At 42.1% G+C, this 15,674-nt stretch overlaps 1 protein-coding gene across 4 annotated transcripts in view; it reads right to left on the reverse strand.

The window, feature by feature from the left end:
* Nucleotides 1-8,096: 8,096 nt before the first annotated feature.
* Nucleotides 8,097-15,674, reverse strand: part of STON2 (stonin 2) — a 115,033-nt gene continuing 107,455 nt past the window's right edge. For all 4 annotated transcript variants that reach the window (XM_007070647.4, XM_043548874.1, XM_027832800.3 and 1 more), the window contains 2 exons: nt 15,206-15,408; nt 8,097-13,180 (listed from right to left, as the gene is read on the reverse strand). In XM_007070647.4, the coding sequence (XP_007070709.2) occupies nt 13,097-13,180; nt 15,206-15,408 (287 nt within the window). In that variant the 3' untranslated portion in view covers nt 8,097-13,096. The remainder of the gene's footprint in view (nt 13,181-15,205; nt 15,409-15,674) is intronic.

Genomic DNA, 15,674 nt, shown 5'->3' on the forward strand with positions numbered 1-15,674 from the left:
CCTCACAGGAGTCTGAGTCCTGGGCCACCTCAGGCAACAATGAGGAGGAGATTTTAGACAAGGAAGAGGAGGAGAATGGGAGACAGGCGAGAGGGGGATCCATTCTCCCTGAGAGCCAGGACTAGCATTGTGGTCAAGCGTGATGCTGGGGAAGGCACCTCTGATGAGTATGCAGTTCCAATCAAACTGTAGGGGTTACATGCTCATATATTTTATGTTTAATATGAAGAAAAAGTGAGATGCAGTGGGTATCTGATTCCCAGTGGCCGCTCCAGCTACACAGAGGGTGCCCCTCAGACAAGACTGTTTATGTGCACTGGGATGGCCCAGGAATCCTCCATAGAGGTCTCAAGGAAACTTTTATGAAGGTACTCTGCAATCTTTTGCAGAAGATTTGTTATTTCTTCCACCATGGTAGGCCACTTTCTCATGCCAGTCTAGTATTAATTCTGGAAGCGTCACTGAGGTACACAGCATAGCAGCATGAGGGCCAGGTCTGTACCCGGACACTTACAGCATCTGCTCCCCTGTCACCTCTGTTACCCTCAAGAGACTGATATCACATAGGATCACCTAGAGGAAATGGTGGAAGTTTTCATTACAAGTGCTTGTACCACAAACAATAGAGCATGTCATTCTCCCACCCATGGTGATTTCCGGGTCCCTTAACCACGGTTTCCCTAACATGCCTGTGGTTTGAATGGCAGGGAACGACATTGACCTAAGAATCTGCAAGCCCAGGGCGACTGCTACCAGCAGTGTCAAGGGAAGGGGAAGGGGGGTTCTGTGTTCTCTCGTGGCCGCAAACTCTCCCCCCACCCCCCACCCCAGAGTTGCCTCAGCCACAGATCGCACTTTTAGAGGCTTAACACTGGTCCCCAGTCTCTGTGCACCATCCATGTTGCTAAGAGGAGGGGGCATTGTCCACCTGCCCACATGTACTTCTCATGCAGGTTGCCCACAAGTTGCAGCACAAGGCCCATCACCCATGTCCCTGGGCCATACTCACCATGGCTGGAACGGCAAACCGGTTCATTGAATAGCTAGGGATACTGATTATATTCCGTCTTGCACTTCAGTGAAATAAGGGGAGTGATTTTTAAATAGCAATTTTGTACTAGACCCAGGATATGCACTGACAATGGTTGCCTTGTGCTGTGCATGCCTTACAGTGGAAAGCTTGGCCTTCAGCTTATCCTTCACACCAGTGGAGAGGTTTTTGCAGATTAGAAAACGGACAAAGAGAATGCACAATGACATGTTCAACCTCTGGGACTCTATGTATTCTTTGGCAAGGTGGTCTGGTGCCAAGGTGGTCTGTGCCCCACTGCAGTTAGGGAACCCCATCATTGCAAAACCATCCACTATGTCCTGCACATTGCCCGGAGTCACTATTCTTCTTCGCAGAAGTCGATTAATGGTCCTGCCACTTGGACCACAACAGCTCCCGCAGTGGATTTACCAACTCCAGATTGATTCCCCACTGACCGGTAGCAATCTGGCATTGCAAGCTTCCAAACAGCGATCGCCACTTGCTTTTGCACTGTCAGAGCAGGTCTCCTTTTAGTATTGCTGGGGAAAGCTCCTGGAAAGTGGCCTTCCACATTTGAAAGTTCTGCAGCCATTGCTCATCATCCCATAACTGTGATCCCACCAGTCAGTGCTTGTTTCCCAGGACCAGAAATGACACTCCACTGTGTTCAGCTGCTGCATGACTGCCAGCAGCAACTGGGAATTGTTTTGTTCTATGGCTTGCAACAGGGCTGCTCGAATGATATCACGTTTCACATGGTGGCTCCCGTCTCGGCTCTGGAAATACTTCAGGATAAGGTGCAAGGTGTTTGTAATGCTCACAACAAGAGTGCGCAGCTGAGCGGGGTCCTCACTTTTCGGGGTATTGTGTACATGCAGCTAAGCCAGCCTTTTGAAAAAAGGCCTGAAAAAGTATGGGTTGTTTGCTGTTGATATCAGGGGAGGGAGGGAGAAAGTAAACTGCATCATGGGAGGTTGAAGCTATGTTCCCATTCCCCCCACGACAATGTTTTGGTTCCATGAGGCATTGCAAGCCCTTCCCCAAAACCCCTGCTGCTGGTTGCACTGTGGGATAGCTGCCCAGGGCACACTACTCTCTGCATCGACGCAAGTGCTGCTGTGAGGATGCACTCCACCGACACAATGAGCATGGTGTAGACCCCCCCAATCAACTTAATTACTGTGGCAGCTGGATGTCGACTTAAATTAAGTCGATTTAACTTTGTAGTTTAGACATGCCCTAAGAGAGTGCAGAGGGAGTTACATCGGTGTTACAATCAACCAATCCTTTCCCAGCTGAAATTCCCTTAAGATTTGTTTAGGTCCTGGTTATACTGGGATTTTTGCCTAGGTGTAACTAAATAGGGCAAATCTCCAGTGTAGATGTGCAGCACCAGTGTAAGTTACCAGGGTAAATCACATTGGTGCAAGCCCTGTTTTGCTTCTGTTCAGCATCTGTACATTAGAGGTTTGCAGTGATGTTACAATGTAGTTACACCAGTGCAAATTTCTCTAGTCTAGACAAGCCCTTAGGCTCCCTTACATGTATTTACTCAGGGCCTTTAGGCTTTTGCCATCTGTATAATTTATTTACTTCTATAGAGTTTCTCCTGATTTACACTAGCATCAGAGTGAAGTGTCTGGTCCTTACTTATTTAAATGTAACTTACACCTTCTCTTACACATCACCTTTGAATTTGTGTCTGCCACATGTGTCTGCCAACAGGACCTTGCCAGATGAGTCAGGATTCCTCATGTGCTAAATCTAGACTAAAGTTTGTGGTCCTGTCATCACTCAAGTTTAATTGATTTCCAGTTAACTCAAGTTAACTAAAATCTTTGTAAATGCTAGTCTAGACACTCCATAATTGTTTGTGTTCTGGAACGCTTAGACCCGCATTTACAAATGTGTTAGCCACACTACAGAGTGTTAGCTAATTGACTTATGATCTGCTAGAATTATTAGTTTCCCCAGGCATGCCTCCATATATAGAATCATAGGATCAAAGAAGATTAGGGTTGGAGGAGACCTCAGGAGGTCATCTAGTCCAACCCCCTGCTCAAAAGAGGACAAACCCAACTAAATCACGTCATCATAGGGTCTGGTTCTCATTTACATTGCTCTGGCTGTGCAAAAGGACCTTAAAGGGGGCAGTAACTAAGAATAAGCCTTGCATGGGGGGCTTTCTGGCATAAGGGCTCTTCATTAATCCTCCTCCTTGCTCCAGGATACACTGTATGTCAGGGGAAGGCCAAGGAAGGGGAAAGAGAGCGAGAGCATGTAGTGAGAACATGCTGCATGCACACCACAGTATCACTATTCTGGGCTTCCCAAGGCACACAGGAGACCCTGGGATGCAGATCATAAATCAGAGCAGCCTAAGTTACATTAAGGTCTGGGCAGGTACAGGCTGTTCCAAAATAATGGTAGTGCAAAGGCAGTTTAAAGTCACTTTTTTATCTCCGCCCCCACAGGCTGCATGCTGGCCTCCTGAACTTCTGTGCGGGGAGGAGAAAATCTTACCACAGTTTCCTTTCTTTTCAATAAATGCCTTGGCATTTGTCTGGCTGCTGGAAACCTTGTCACCTGTATTGCCTTGATGTTCTGTTCAGTAGAAAATAACTCTGAGGTAGTAGTAGTGACTTTACCTGAACTGCATTCATTTCCATCACTGATATCCCAGGCAGCATCTAAATGGGTATGCGTACACTGGGCCTGGCTTGGCTGCATTCAGTGTTTTAACTGGCTGCCTGCCAGAGGACCAGAAGGTTAACATCTTATATGTGAAGCAGCAGAAGTTGCCTTTAAAACTGAAGTGATAATGTCTCTGCTTGCATCATTCAACCAGTTGTATGAAACCAGGGATGGCCAAAGCATGGTCCCTTTGCCAAATGCTAAAGCCACCTGACTGTGGAAGTGAGGCTGGAGGACACGGCCATGTGACAATTATGAAGAATCACAGAAAGAGTCACTTTCTTCCAATCCTGAATAAGAACCTTATTAGAGTAAGCACAACAGCATTATTTTTTCAAGGTACTGTACTCACTCTGTACTTCACTGTAAAGTGTCTGCCTAGAACTTTCCCCAGCACCCTCCTGCCTAGCTTTCTGCTACCAATTTAAAGAAACAATAATGTGTCCTTATAGACACAACATGTCCCAACATGCAAATCTCATCTTGATGTCAACCGAGACTGCTAAGGAGCAGAGACCTCCAAGGCCAATGAGCAGAGACATTCAGAGAGTAAAGAATACAAAGGCCACTGCAAATTTTATAAAGTCTGCTGGGGACCTTGCAGGGAAAATATGATCTTGTGGCTAAAGGACACAGCTGAGAATCAGTAGATGTGGCTTCAAGTCAGAACGCACACTTGTCAAGAACAATTAGGAAAATGCAATCAGATGTGATTTACCACTGATGTATCAAACTGACATATTATGGGATTGTCTTGTTCAATTACCTCCAACTTTAAATAAAAATGAAGCTCTTCTCTAGGCAGAAAATCATACACAAAAGATTTCTCTACTAATAACGGGAAGCTAGTTACAACCTTCACTGTGGCTTCATAACAATATCATTTCTTTTCCACATTGAGGGAATGTCAGTTTTAGAATCTGGCCACAAGGTGTCAGGAGGAGATCTCACATGGATAGTTCAGAAACAAACCATGCCCAGTGCAGGAATGAATTTGTTTCTAATATATATTGTAGCATTCCTACCAGGCACTATGACCAAATGATCTCAACCATTTTATCTAATAAGGATAACCTTCTCATTATGGCTGTTAGTGTAACCCAAATTTAATGCCCACTTTTGAAAATTTGGGCCCAGTTGACATTCAAGGTCTCACAGAGGACCAAATTCTGCACTAATGTATACTTCCTGAAACCCCATCAAGGGGTGCAAAGTCATCTTAGAATTTGGCTCACTGAGTAAGTGGTAGGTTGAAGATTAGAATCCCAACACACAGTCTCATGCTCAGGAGCAATTCCTTGGTCCCCCAGGGTAACACACACAAAATAAAAACACATTTAAACGCTGTTACTCTAATTTGCTTTTCCCTTTGCTAATTAGTACTCAATCTCCAAACCCATTCTATACAACAGAGATAACCCCCCCTGAATCTGGAAACCCTCAAAGTTGGATCTGGGTCTATCTAAAATATCTTTTAGGGATGTTATCACTGTAGTATCCGAGAATCAGTCTTGACTATGTGGTGCAGGTCCAACTCCATACTGGTATACAAATCCTCAAGTTTGTTGTAGTTTTTGCCCTGAATTTTCACTTGCTTTGTCCTTCATTCCCTGTGTCAATCCCTGAGTGACAGGCAGATTCTGCAGCTCCTTCAGTCACATTTTCCAGGGCACTCAGTCTCTGGCCTGGTCATAGGACTTTGTGAAACAATATCAAATTTCTCTGATGAGATTATAACCTCAAAGTATGTTAGTCTCTAAGGTGCCACAAGTACTCTTTTTCTTTTTTCAAAGTATGCTGGCATGTTTTCCTCTTCTTAACTCCCCTGCCACCACAAACCCCCTAAATCACTCTCTCAGAACAGCTTTCCCAACTACCATGAAAACTTGGGGTTCCAACATTTATTTTCTCCTCCTGTGAAAAAGATAGCTAGCTACCTGGGAAAAAAAAGATTTTATTCCTGCTTTCGGCAGTCTGATTCAAACAAAACTTTTTCAAAAGGTAGGGAGACAGACAAGTAGGAAGCCATATTTGTCCTGTTAAGATCAATTCACGTTAAGGTTGAAAGTCAACATTAGTTTTCTTGTCTGCAGTTTTGATTTCTCCTGCAGTGGATACTGCTCTGGGCAGAAGTCAGAACTCATGGGTATTTCTGTCAAGTCTGGAGAGAGAATTCCTTTGTGTTATGTTATTTATTTTTTTAACCAGAGCATTCTCCCTGTTGGTATAGTTGACAAACTGACCATGCCCTAACAAGTCTCTACCTCCATAAAGGCAAGTGGATGTTTCCTCTGTGAGAGAGGAATCTTTTGCAAAGGATTTCTTCTCCTCAAAAATTGCTTTTCACTGTCTTATGCCTTTGGCAATTTTCCATTTCTCCTTCCAGTTCGACCTACAGCTGGAAGAGAGTCATCACAGAAGCTCTTTAGGGAGGGCTGTTGGCTCTGCTAGCCTAGCAGTAGATTCCCAGCCTTTATGTCATTGGCTGCAGCAGTTGCGAGGCCCCTGAAGCACTAAAGGTCTCTGAACCCTCCTCCACATCCAGAAAAGGAATTTTGCATTTGTGCATCCCAGTATTCCTGCAGTGCTTATCGCTCCATTTTAACATACCAGGGCATCTGCAGCCAATGGCATAGCTGCCTCTTGCTTTGCTGCACCACAGATTGGGATTGCATAAGGCTATTTTTGCACCTGATAATTGAAACCTTGCCAGCAATTACCACATTTAAACATGGCAATGGCTATTAGAGACTTCTAGCAGTTTCCCTGACCAGTGTAGACAGTGGTATTTTTCTGAGAATGATGCTAGTCAAATCATGCTAAGACAAATCTCCTAGACACAGGACTGCAGCTTGGATTTAACAGGGGTCAAAGACAAGATGCTGGAATTTAGCTTTTGATCCTTTTCTGTTCTTTATCTTATTCAGAATCTTAAATAGCTGAGGCAGGCGATGTGGCCAGGATCCAGGGAACTAGGATTACTGATAATGGTATAGCTTTTTTTGTCCTCCCTCGCCAGCTGTGGATTTCACTGCTCCACTCCAATTGCATATAGGCTCCTGCCTGGACACATGATGTGATGATGATCTTGTATAAATATGTCCTGTAGGGTGATGTTTCAGCATGTCTCGACTGGCTATTGAAAGCTCTGTTACAGGGGCCTATTACTCCCTATGCTTCCCACTGCCTCATCTAAAACTGTCCGCACATTTCTAATTGTGAGTCTCTCTCTCTCTTTTATTATTGTTCCCGTGTGTTACTAGGATGCCATGCTTACCTGTCCACGTCCAATGCCAACCATCTGACCCAAAACTACCACTTCCAACTGTCTTTGTAACTCTAAATAAATAAGTAAACTGCCATTCCAACTGCCATGGAACTTTCTGAGTCCAACGTTCCATCTTGTTGCCTGCTAAAGGGACTTCATCTAATGGCTTGTTTGCTGCTTGAACAGCAGCTGTGCAGAATCGTTCCACATGTAGTTCTACTGCACTACACTAGAAAATCATTGATTTAATTCCCCCCAGTTTTACCACAGCATACTTGGAGGAACTGGGAAGGATGACAACAAATCAGCCTTGTGGCTGAACAACCCTTATGAGGGAAGACTAGTTTTCTTTGGCTTATAAAACAGCCAAGGTCTTCAGTCTGATGTAGGAAGTACCTGGAGTGAGAGGCAGCCAGGGGCACCAGCTGCAGTGACCTTGGCAGAAGCTGCAGCGCACTCAACTGATACGGCTTCTCCAAGTTTGGAAACATCCCAAGAATTATGGCAGAGGCCTTTGTAAACAGGACTTTAATCTCAATTACAGCTTTAAATGTTCTGATTAAGGCACTCCTTTCCTCCATGCCACCCCTCCAGTCTTCCTCATGTCACTTAAAAATATGCTGGGGACTGGATAGGCAGATGCTGCCCTCATGTTTATTCATCCCCTTGCTACTTATAGGGGCTAGAAATTCCTGGAGCCCACTGTGTGGGAAATGGCAATCTGATATTGACTCATTTGCAGCTTCTAAATTAGAGATGGAAAAGACCTACTTAGAGCAGGTCAGCCGCTCCTGATTGCACCCACAAATGCAGGATTCTCCCGTATGTTATATCATTACAGCTTTGTGCATCCATTAAAAGGCTCAAGTGATACATCGCCTAGCATTTCCCTTGGATACTATCCCACAGTCTAACCAATCTCACTGGTTATTCAGCTGAAATATTCCCTTTCTTTGTATCACCTCATTATTTCCAGGTTATGTCGCCTCTTGTACTTCTCAAAACAGTTCTCCTAGAAGGAGCCCTTGGTTGATAGCACAGTGTGCTCAGAGCAGCAGGATATGGAGGATACAGGACACAACTTCAATTTCACAATCAAAATGTGAGGATTTTGTTTTGTGTTTACATTTATTTAACAGCTTTCCCACAGTTCAAACAAAAATTATATCCCACTCCAGAGCTGCTAAAAAAAACAACAACATCACAACATAATTAAACCACCTCTACAGAGTTAGCCAGTGTGTAGACTTTCTTATTTTACAAAACAAAAAGAGAGGAACATGTTACAAAATAAATCAGATCAGTCCTTCACAATAGTGCAAGAGGTTATGAACTGTGTGGATGGATGAGGCAAAAGGAAGGTTAGGAACAACTTAAATTTTGTTGTCCCAGAAGGCTTCAAGGCTCACAGCAGGTTGCTTTAGGCTAAATGGCAGCAGATGGTGTATATTTCTTCAACAACTGATCAGTGACTTCCGTTAATTCCTAGACTGATGAAAACCATGTAGGCTAAATCTGTAAAAGCTGACCTAGGCGGTGTCATCTTTTAAAATCTGCCAACCCCCAGAATAAAGGTAACACATCAGGGCCAAGTGCCATTGTATGCTAAGTGCCACTGAAATCAATGAGAGTTTCCTGCAAGCGACTGACAGAGTAATTGGGCTCCAGAGATGGACGTTACTGGTTCTGGTGCCCCTTCTTTCACTTTCAGGACCTTTTGCAATGAAATCGATCCTTTCATCAGTAGTGAGGTAATCAGGAGGGACTCTTGGCAGCTCGTGAGTCAAGAGGACATGTGGCTCCTCTAACTCTTGGACCGTCTTGTCAAGTAGGTATTCCAGGCAACTCCCTGCCAGAAGATAATGTATGTCACAATGACATGATATCTCAGCACTGCTCAGATGACAGCATGCAGTGAAGAGCCCTATAATTTCCCCAGTCTTTAGTGAGGATTATCATTTTAATCTTGAATAATTTTCAAATGCAGCAGGTATCATCAATCTGTTGGAGTATTTTTCAGATGAATTTGCCTTTTTTTCTTTGTTCTTATCAGCAAAATATCTAGAGTTATTAAATATAATATGTATCAGTAAGAGGAGTTTAGCTTTAAGGGGAAGACTTTAGTCCAATCACTCTGATCAAATGTTGTCTGTTTCTCTAAAACGCGGTGTAGATTTTCCCCAAAAAACCGTTACCAACCACACTGCACCCCAAGTACCACTACTCTCCAAAAATGAAACTGAAAAAGAAAACAGGACGGTCAGAGTGGAAATAGCTTCAGGAAATAAATGTACAGGTGCACTGAAGGCACTTTTTTTGCATGTTGCACTCCAGAACTATAAGCACTTCAAAGGGCAGAGACTGTGTCACTCACAAAGGGTGTACCTAATGGAAGGCATTTAAAGGGACCTCTTCCCAGAGGCGGAATAATTATTCCTATCATACAAACTTCTTGCATCTAAATCCTTTCTGCTGTTCTAAAGTCTGATGAAATTTTTGATTCCCCCCCAACCAGTACTTTATCCTAATTACTGCTGTGTGCCATGTAAATGGAGAACATGGTCCATGCACAACTGCACACTAGCAGAAAGAATGAGATCGAAAGACAGACTGCCATTGAGGAAAGCTGACACTGGCCACATCACCCAAGGACAGCTTAGCCCTCTGAAGGCACTAAAGGCCAGATGTTCAAGTGCTCAACCCTCAGGCATGGGGCTAGATTTTAAAGAGTTCCCACCATCTATAAGCCCCCCCAATTTGCAACACTTATAGCCAGATTTTCAAAAAAGTCCAGCACCCAATGCTCTTTTGAAAATCTGGCCATTTATTCTGGTGCCTAATAGGGAGGCAAGTTGCTTTGAAAATCTGGCCTTGATAGTTGGTACTGAACTCTGGAAAATCCGACTGCATAAATATAAAAGTATCAAGGATGCTCTGCAGAAATCAAAAGGGGATTAAAATAGTTTTTCAAGAACAGATGACCCAATTTCATCCACTGAACTCCAACTGGCTTCTGAGGAGCTACTCCTGAGTTATACTGGTATGAGTGAGATCAGAATCAGTCTCAGTGTTATTTTCATTAACTTATTTTGAATTAAAAAGAGAGAGCAAGAGGGACAGAAATGAAGCAACCACAGAAACCTCCGAGTCTCCATCATCCCGTTTGTTGCTGGACTGCCATACATGTTAAACTTCTTAAAATAAAATAGAGAAGGGGAAGTGTGTTTGAGTTCCCTCACTGTTTAAGGCATGTCAAATCTTGTTGCTTAATTATTTCTTATATTTAACTGTCACTAGGATGCATTTCCAAATCTTCAGAGGTTGGGAAAAGCATGCAAAAGTTCATATACTGATCTAAGCTAGCCAAACGTCTTGGGTCTGCAAATCTGGGCTAGAAATTTAATAAGAACAGCCTCTTTCACATGAGCTTTCTGATAGTTCCTCAATAACATCCTGAGAACACATTCACTTCTTGTATTTTGTTACTTCTCTTTTTGTGCCTTATCAGAAACGAGGATGACTAGATAGCAAGTATGAAAAATCAGGACAGGGGGCATGGGGTAATAGGCACCTATATAAGACAAAGCCCCGAATATCTGAACTGTCCCTATAAAATCGGGACATCTGGTCACCCTACCAGAAACTGGTGTTCTAGAGGTAACAGTGAAAATAGAAAATAAGGGGAACAAAAGTTATCTAAACTTTTTTGAACAACAGTTTGTTTTGAGTTTTTGGAACAGTGGGAGGAAATTCTTATTTTATACAGAGATGGACCTGAGCCACAAATTCAAGTTCCTAGCCAGCCCATTGTAAAGGGTCAATCAAGAAATTTGGATCTGGGTTCAGATTTTGAATCTTTCTTCACCCCAGAGTCAGGGGCTGTTTGGATGTTTCAGGCACAACTCTCTAACTTTATGCAACCCTATGTCATAAATACTTAGCACTTCAACAGTGCTTTTTATCCACAGCTCCCAAAATGCTTTACAAAGGTGCGTATGAGTGTTCCCATTTACAGATAGATTCTGCAAATACTTACTATGAAATGAAGTGCTTGGAGCTGTCCCTTGGGCTTCACGAGGACTACCTGCAGTTGAAAGCTCCGTGCCCAGTAATAAGTCTTTGAAGGATTGGGCCCTGAATTATTTTTTAGAAATGTGCTTTTGCCATAGATGCTGTAGCCTTATTGCTGCCTAAAGAAAAAGATGAGCCTTTCTTTTTTAATTTTGATTTAAAAGGACATCATCAGATTACTGTAGGCTTAAAATTTAGGTGCATATAAAAAGAGGGCCTTAAAAGGGGTCTCATGATTTTTTAAAAATTTTAATTAAAACAATTTTTAGTCCAAATGTAAATAACCCAGTGTGGCATTTGGAACCTGAACACAGCAACACTGTTCATGGAAGTCACAGTGAAAGTAACCAGGAACCAAAATGAAAGTCTATTTGTCATGACCCACACGGAGTGAAATGCAATATGTAAAAAACACACAAATAATGAAAAATAAATTTAGAATTTTAAAAGTCTCTCTGTTTTAATGAATTAGCATGTTGTTAATAATACCATAAGGATTTTTTAAAATGTATATTTAAGTCAACAGTATCCCTTTAAAAAGATAAATGGTTTAACAAATTACAATTCTTTTATCCAAAACTATTACTTTTGGGCAGGGGAGCAAACAGGTCAGATACACAACTGTAAAAATTAGGTATTGTAAACATTTTACAACTCAACTGCAATGTGTATTGAGTGAGTGATTTTGCCTTCTACAGTCTAGTCTAGGAAAAAGATAAGGGGGGGACTTGCTACTACCTTCAGCTAAGAGGAGGTTTCTTTAGTTCACTGTGATAGAAGTGTTTTTAGAGGTTTTTAGTCCCAGTTAGTGTGTGATTTAAAAGATAATTGTGTCTACAGTACACACATTTGTTACACTGTAGGCTTTCTTGGAATAAGAAGTACTGTTAGGATGGAACCTGAAAGCAACATTGTATTGCAAGGACAGGAACACACAGCATTTACTTCTTATAATGCCTTCCAAAGTATCCTGAACATAAGATCCTCCTGTCCAAACAACATGAACCAGTAATCAGTCTACTTAACCATTCAGGAAAATGTTAAAATAAAATCTATTTCCCTCAGATATCTTTCTAGGCAGGAATGATCTAATCTCAGTAATGCTCCTTCTCTATCCCTGCTATACACTGCACACTTTCTATTACAAGCAGCTATCACATGTTCAGTCAAGCTAATGGCATAAACCTGACCAGCAAGTGAAAACCTTAAAAACAAATTAATTTTTCTCATGACTAGTCAAGATCCTATTAAAATGTGCATTACTTTAGTGTTCTGGTTTAGAGGATGAGAGAAGAAAAGGTGACTGGGAAGAGTCAGATAATCAGCTATATTATTTGTTGTTTATTTCATAGATTCATGGTCAGAAAGGACCATTATGATGATCTAGTCTGACCTCCTGCACAAGGCAGGCTACAGAATCTCACCCACCCATTTCCTTGGCATTCGCTATGTTCTGGATGCAGGGAAATTTTTACTCTGTAGACTATTTCATAGAAGAAAGACCTTTTCACGCACCACTTTTCCCCTTGCTGCTCCCCAGTTCCCCCAGTGCTTAGCTCTCAAAAGGTTTTATTCTGCAGATCACAAGGAAAGGCTCTGCTGATGACCAAACCACCAGCTTACAAGAAAACATTCAAATGATAGGAGAAGACTGTAAGCGAGGTCAGGGTTGCTTTTTGTTTTGGCTGCAGTTGTCGACATAACATACTTCAGTGCATAAAGGTAAATGGTGAAGAAGCAGAAAGGAAGGCAGGCTTGAATGTAGTGTAAGTCTTTCTATCAATACACTGGATGAATTTAAAATGTTCCAGCAAATCCCTAAGGTCTTCTAAACAAACCGTCAACGAACCTCCTGCCAAAATACAGATCATAATGAGCCAGGAAACTCAAGACACAGTCACACTGAAGAGCATTTTCTAAAAAAGTACTGCTTTGTACTTCTTACACCTGAAGCTAGGTGTTGCAGTTCTCTTCAGCTGGATCTGTTGACATTACTGCTCCTCCCACGGGTCTTGCAGACAAGTCTTCCTTCACTGCACGGCACATTCCCTGGCATTTTCAATTTCTGCTCCCTTCAGATCAAGATTCAAGTTCTTTTTTTGTTCTATTTCCACCTGACAAGAAAAAAAAACAGGGGGAACATCTGTATTGAAAAAGGAAGGAAAAGAACAAGAAGCTCTAACCAGCTTCTGATTTTATGTTCTCCTCGGGACACAAACTTTTGGATTATCGCAGAGGCTGGGAAATTACTTGCTCTCACAGGTATTAATTAGATATGGGATGAGGAAGGGACTCTGGATCTGGATTAGGTTTAGTACAGGGTTTTCAATTTCAGGTTTGAGGTCACATGAGGGCTAGAGTTTAGAGATTAAACAATGCTTTAATCTTTTGAGCAGATCTCAGTCATTTCATCCAAACTGACAGCAATTTTGTAACATTTTTCATAACTTGGGATCAAAATGTCATGAAAAGAACTGTCCGTGAGTGACTCTGAATACAGTCAAACTGATACTGGTATCATCCCCCTTCTGGTTTTAGATCCAAACCCATCATCTAAAATTGCAGAAGCTGACTTTGATCATAAAATCTGAAGCCAAGCCACCCTGAAATTCAAAGGGGTTTAGATTAGAGATTCTTGTTTTGATCATATCTGATATTGTTAATTAATAACTGCTAATTAGTAACTGTATTTCTAAATAGCACCAATGAAACATATACATCTTAACACATTAAAAACATTCAAGAGTAAAATAAAATCAATTCAGATCCATCTGTGTATAAACACTCAATCTCTGTCTAGTCATAAATAAAGTCATGCTGGGCTGAACACCCTTGGGAGAAAAAAGCCCTTTTAAAACATGTTTGAAAACCTAATTCTGTGGCACACCACAGCCTAGTCTCTAAGTATTTCTGATTTACCAAACACTGTAGTATCTGGGCACCAGCAAAATGATGTAAAACAACAGTAAAGTCCTGGATGCTCAAGACTCTAGCTGTCCATTCCCTTAGGTTCTCAGAAGGAGTGATGATAGAGACCAGTAGCTTTCTACTCCGTCTTGGCTTATTACAGGCAGAGCTGGTAGCACCACCTTAGTTAAGGTTGTCCAACATTTTCCATTATAGAACCCTATTTTCCGCTGCTTGCAACTTTGCCTAAATGTAACCATTTTGTCTGAAATTTTACATGCCAAGTATCTGCCTCAGGTTGAATTTGTTTTAGAAAATTTCAGCAAAAATGGTTAATTTTTTTTCATTTCTGAAAACAAGGTTATAGAAAAATATGTTGTTTTGCCCATAACAAAAAGTCTTACAGCCATTTAACTGGGAAGCTCTAGTCCCTCCCTACTTTGAAACAAAGACAAACAGATTCTGTCTCTATAGGTCAGTGGTATGGCAGTTGCCTGGGATGTGGAAAACCTAGGTTCAATTCTGGAATCTCTCCTAGTTTCGACCAGAAATTCCATCCTGGACCCATGAAAACTTCCAGACGAAAGATGTGTCAAAACTGGTACGTTTCTACAAAAAGTTGTGGTTTTGACAAATCTGCCCCGTTCCCCCCCCCCCCCGCCAAAGAAAAGAAATAATAAAGTGTTGAGAAATTCCTGATCAACTATATTTAGGTGCCAAAATACCTTCAAAAATCTGGCCTTTAGGAGCCTAAGTCTCATTGAAAGTCATTTCTAAAACAGGACTTAGGCATTTTTGAAGATTTTACCCTACATCTTTAGCTGGTGCAAACTGGTGTAATTCCACTGAAACAAGTAGAGCTATGCTGATTTATGCCAGCTCAGAAATTAGCCCATCACAATTTAAAAGTACTGAAATATTTACTTTTGAAGAGAATACCTGCAAAATTGCTGAAGCTAGAAAGAAAGGTGTGTACTACTCCTACAGAAAAGCATGAAGAAACCCCGTGTCGCTCAACAGTTACTTGTTTGGCAGTGATGGATACAGGAATTCAAAGTGCGATGAGTTAGGGTTGTCTAAGCACAGGGCCGGGAGTCAAGAGTTCTGCTCCCATCTCTGACTCTGTGTCACCTTGATAAATCATCTCTTTCACCAGCATTAAATACACCTAAAGAAAAATGAATCATGCAATAGCTATGCTAGCCGCAGTGACTGCCAGCTGCTCACTTTACCTTGTAACTATAGTGTGCTGAATAGTTAACCCATTTCCTGACATCAGTCTTGTCCTCTACAGAAATGGACCGAACAGTGGCTTTGGACGCCGAAGTGGTGGGCATGTCAAACTCCACGTCCACATAGCGGACGAAACTGGAAGGCACTTCCTGGTCAGAGCCAAGCTCCAGGTGGCAAAAGAAGCAGTGGGGATGGCCGGAAGCTGGGAATAGAGAAAATGAAACTTAAAACTGTTGTGAGGATCAACGAGGGCAACACCTACAAAGAAGCATCTTAAAACAGGAGTAAACAGAGAATCTGCTAGAGTAAGTTATGAGGTCATAATAGCTACAGTGCAGCTGGAGCTTCCAGAGATGACTAAAGTAAACAAGCTGCAGGGATGATAGTTGATCATTCTAGACTGGCTTCAGTGAATGAGAATTCTGGGTATAAACCAGTCCCACAGGGATCAGGAAGGAATTCTCCAAC

The sequence above is a fragment of the Chelonia mydas genome, chromosome 6, assembly GCF_015237465.2.
Source record: "Chelonia mydas isolate rCheMyd1 chromosome 6, rCheMyd1.pri.v2, whole genome shotgun sequence".
Lineage (NCBI taxonomy): Eukaryota > Metazoa > Chordata > Testudines > Cheloniidae > Chelonia > Chelonia mydas.